Below are 4,997 nucleotides of genomic sequence, written 5' to 3'. Positions count from 1 at the left end.
AATATTATTCACCACATGCCTATTAATATCTGTGTTGCGTTTCCAACAAATATCAGTAGATCGTTTTAAACATTTAGAATCAAATATATTTACAGAAGGTGGAAACTAAGCAACAGTCGTCTTCTTCGTCTAGCTTATTCTCATAAAAAATAAAACTGCTAGTCATCATCATCATCATCATCATCATCATCATCATCATCATCATCATCATCATCATCATCATCATCATTATGCATCATTCATCGTCATCACCCTCATCCTCACCATCACCATCCTCCTCCTCCTCCTCCTCTTCCTTCTCCTCCTCATCATCATCATCATCATCATCATCATCGTCGTCGTCGTCATCGTCACCAATATCTCTTCTTCTTCTTCTTGAAAGGATGCTAAACCGTGGCTGAGATGCAAACTTTGCACGGGAAGGAGTGGGATGTCTTTTAACGGACCGAACAAAAGCCGGTCGGAAATTGACAGTAGGAGCACGTGGCCAACGCTATTGATTGCTTTTAGGGCCAGGATACAAGTCCAGCCAATTGGTCAATCTGCGGATACTTGACCAGGATTGTATAGAGAAATCTTGGAAAACGCGGTGAGCTTGTTTGTCGATTGTTGCGCGTCGTTGTGTGTCTATTAGTTTGTTAACGCGGTGAACTTGTTTGTCGGTTGTTGCGCGCCGCGGTGAGCTTTATTGTCGGATGTTGCCACTCAGTGGTTGTTGCGCGCCGTTGTGTGTCTATTTCTTTGTTAACGCGATGAACTTGTTTATCCGGTTGTTGCGCGTCGTTATGTGTCTATTTCTTTGTTAACGCGGTGAACTTGTTTATCCAGTTGTTGCGCGCCGTTGTGTGTCTGTTACATTGTTAACGCGCTGAACTAGTTTATCCGATTGTTGCGTGTCGTTGTGTGTCTATTACTTTGTTAACGCGGTGAACTAGTTTATCCGGTTGTTGCGCGCCGTTGTGTGTCTATTACTTTGTTAACGCGGTGAACTTGTTTATCCAGTTGTTGCGCGTCGTTATGTGTCTATTTCTTTGTTAACGCGGTGAACTAGTTTATCCAGTTGTTGCGCGCCGTTGTGTGTCTATTACTTTGTTAACGCGCTGAACTAGTTTATCCGATTGTTGCGCGCCGTTGTGTGTCTATTACTTTGTTAACGCGCTGAACTAGTTTATCCGGTTGTTGCGCGCCGTTGTGTGTCTATTACTTTGTTAACGCGCTGAACTAGTTTATCCGGTTGTTACGTGTCGTTGTGTGTCTATTACTTTGTTAACGCGCTGAACTTGTTTATCCGGTTGTTGCGTGTCGTTGTGTGTCTATTACTTTGTTAACGCGCTGAACTTGTTTATCCGGTTGTTGCGTGTCGTTGTGTGTCTATTACTTTGTTAACGCGCTGAACTTGTTTATCCGAATGTTACGCGCAGTTGTGTGTCTATTACTTTGTTAACGCGCTGAACTAGTTTATCCGGTTGTTGCGCGCCGTTGTGTGTCTATTACTTTGTTAACGCGCTGAACTAGTTTATCCGGTTGTTACGTGTCGTTATGTGTCTATTACTTTGTTAACGCGCTGAACTTGTTTATCCGGTTGTTGCGTGTCGTTGTGTGTCTATTACTTTGTTAACGCGCTGAACTTGTTTATCCGGTTGTTGCGTGTCGTTGTGTGTCTATTACTTTGTTAACGCGCTGAACTTGTTTATCCGGTTGTTGCGTGTCGTTGTGTGTCTATTACTTTGTTAACGCGCTGAACTTGTTTATCCGGTTGTTGCATGTCGTTGTGTGTCTATTACTTTGTTAGCGCGGTGAACTTGTTTATCCAGTTGTTGCGCGCCGTTGTGTGTCTATTTCTTTGTTAACGCGATGAACTTGTTTATCCAGTTGTTGCGTGTCGTTGTGTGTCTATTACTTTGTTAACGCGCTGAACTTGTTTATCCGGTTGTTGCGTGTCGTTGTGTGTCTATTACTTTGTTAACGCGCTGAACTTGTTTATCCGAATGTTACGCGCAGTTGTGTGTCTTTTACTTTGTTAACGCGCTGAACTAGTTTATCCGATTGTTGCGCGTCGTTATGTGTCCATTTCTTTGTTAACGCGGTGAACTTGTTTATCCAGTTGTTGCGCGTCGTTGTGTGTCTATTACTTTGTTAACGCGCTGAACTAGTTTATCCGGTTGTTGCGCGTCGTTATGTGTCTATTTCTTTGTTAACGCGGTGAACTTGTTTATCCAGTTGTTGCGCGCCGTTGTGTGTCTATTTCTTTGTTAACGCGATGAACTTGTTTATCCGGTTGTTGCGTGTCGTTGTGTGTCTATTTCTTTTTTAACGCGGTGAACTTGTTTATCCAGTTGTTGCGCTTTTACCCCCCCCCCCCCCCCCAACCTCCGAACCCCAACCCTCCCATCCCGCCGTGCTTTTGGAGTTTTGGTAAAAGGTTGCCAGACTTCGTCTGAGTATCTTCCTGCGACCCTTTCAGGTATTTATTGAGCCTCGCTCAAATCACGTGAGTGATGATGGGAATAGGTGATCAATTTTACCGAGACTCTTTCCATCAGTCTCGGACGCTCTCGCGATGACCTTGCAAACACAACTCCCGCGAGACAACGCGAGACAGACAGCAGACCGTTTACCCAAGGCACGTCCACCCTTTAATCGCCTGAATGGAATGATTTCTCAGGGTTATGTACTGTGATGCACTTAACTGGTCCATTACTGTCCTTGTGTTAATTTTAAAGATCTAATGAAACCGCTTTAAAAGAGAAACCGTTCAAGTATGTTCTTCAGCTTCTTTTGGTTTAAACAAAGCTTTATTCAATTTTTATCATGACAAAAACACTACATGGTTTTTAGGATAACCAACTCAAGCATATAATGCTTATTTTAAGTAATCCTGGTATGTACATAACAAAGGTTAACATGATGGCGGACTAAATACATTTACTCATTTCAGACAACGTTAACAAATAGAAAAACCTGATACGCAAACAATCAGAAAAGGGAGGGGGTGGTAGTACAGAAGGTGGGGAAAAAAACACAAAAAAGACATGGGGCACGAGAGAACAGAAATAAGCAGAATGAGGAGAATGTAAAGCAGACGAACGTGTACGTAATATCCAAACACAATTGATATATCTCTTGTATATTTGTTCACGATCAGCATAATTCTCAACAACAACAACAAAATTAGAAGAAGAAAAAACAAGTCGCGTAAGGCGAAATTACAACATTTAGTCAAGCTGTCGAACTAACAGAATGAAACTGAACTCACTGCATTTTTACAGCAAGAGCGTATACTCGTAGCATCGTCAGTCCACCGCTCGATGCAAAGGCAGTGAAATTGACAAGAAGAGGGGAGTAGTAGTTGCGCTGAGAAGGATAGCACGCTTTTCTTTATCTCTATTCTTTTTAACTTTCTGAGCGTGTTTTTAATCCAAACATATCACATCTATATGTTTTTGGAATCAGGAACCCACAAGGAATAAGATGAAATTGTTTTTAAATCGATTTCGGAAATTTTATTTTAATAATAATTTTTATATTTTTAGTTTCAGAGCTTGTTTTTAATCCGAATATAACATATTTATATGTTTTTTGAATCAGAAAATGATGAAGAATAAGATAAACGTAAATTTGGATCGTTTTAAAAACAAATTATTTTTTTACAATTTTCAGATTTTTAATGACCAAAGTCATTAATTAATTTTTAAGCCACCAAGCTGAAATGCAATACCGAAGTCCGGCCTTCGTCGAAGATTGTTTGGCCAAAATTTCAATCAATTTGATTGAAAAGTGAGGGTGTGACAGTGCCGCCTCAACTTTTACCAAAAGCCGGATATGACGTCATCGAAAAAAATAAATATCCGGGGATATCATTCCCAGGAACTCTCATGTCAAATTTCATAAACATCGGTCCAGTAGTTTGGTCTGAATCGCTCTACACACACACACGCACAGACAGACAGACAGACAGACACACACACACACACACATACACCACGACCCTCGTCTCGATTCCCCCTCTACGTTAAAACATTTAGTCAAAACTTGACTAAATGTAAAAAGACATAAAAAGAAGCACTGTCAACGCTGTTTTCTATCGTTGATGATTGTTTTTCATAGGAGAAATAGTTGTTAAATGAACATGAATTATTTGTAGTTAGCATTTAACAAATAAAACAAAGATATGAAGCAAATCACAGTTACAGGTAAAACATTACATGGTATACAAGCAAAGCACTAGATGACATCTTATAAATCATAAAAACAAAGAAAGCACTGTCACGTCGTCGATGACAGTTAATACGTCTGACCTTTACAAACAGCGATAACATTGGCAGACGATGTTGCACTACTTAGCATTAAAAGTCAGCGTCATTAATCGAACAGTCATAAAACCAGTATCATTTCAGACGCCGCAGTTTCTTTTTTCAACAGCGCTTGTCGGTGACTGCTTTAGACGTTGATGCGCATGCTATCAGCATTTCTGTAGGCGTAACGTTTCTTTTTTAACAGGGCTTGTCGATGACTGTTTTAGACATTGATGCGCATGATATGTATCGATTTCTGCGCCCGCTGCCAAGGCTCCCTTAATGAGTTGTTAACGAGCATGATGCTTAATTGTCGTCAGTGTGCAAATCCTTTTTTAGGTTTCGTCAGCAAAATGAAAAAGTGGCATAAATCGGTTAATAACGGCAGCAAAAGCGACGACAAGCAAAACAACACAAGAACTCGCAGGTGAAAAAGAATGTAGTGCACTTTTATAAATGCGCAAAGGATGCTTGATTTAAAAAAAAGAAAGTCTTAGATGGGTGGTGGGGGGGGGGGGGGGGATAGGAGGGGGAGGTGGATGGGTCCAGGGGGACGGAATATGATCTATGATGGAGGGTGGAAGGCAGAATATGGTGACCAGTTACCCGGTATCTTGTCCAATGATGTTGGTACAGGATCAAGCCAATATACCGAATCTGACATTTATTTAATGAAGATAAACATGACGGAGAGAGAAAGGG

The 4,997-nt window shown here is 41.0% G+C and overlaps 1 protein-coding gene across 1 annotated transcript in view; it reads right to left on the bottom strand.

Annotated features, from left to right (window-relative positions):
• Positions 1-235: 235 nt before the first annotated feature.
• LOC138948765 (protein ecdysoneless homolog) overlaps positions 236-4,997 on the bottom strand; it is a 27,483-nt gene continuing 22,721 nt past the window's right edge. The window contains exon 2 of the mRNA XM_070320410.1: positions 236-374. Within this exon, the coding sequence (XP_070176511.1) occupies positions 236-374 (139 nt within the window). The remainder of the gene's footprint in view (positions 375-4,997) is intronic.

This window comes from Littorina saxatilis, linkage group LG1 (genome assembly GCF_037325665.1).
Source record: "Littorina saxatilis isolate snail1 linkage group LG1, US_GU_Lsax_2.0, whole genome shotgun sequence".
Classification (NCBI taxonomy): Eukaryota; Metazoa; Mollusca; class Gastropoda; order Littorinimorpha; family Littorinidae; genus Littorina; species Littorina saxatilis.
This window is presented reverse-complemented; position numbering and strand designations above follow the sequence as displayed.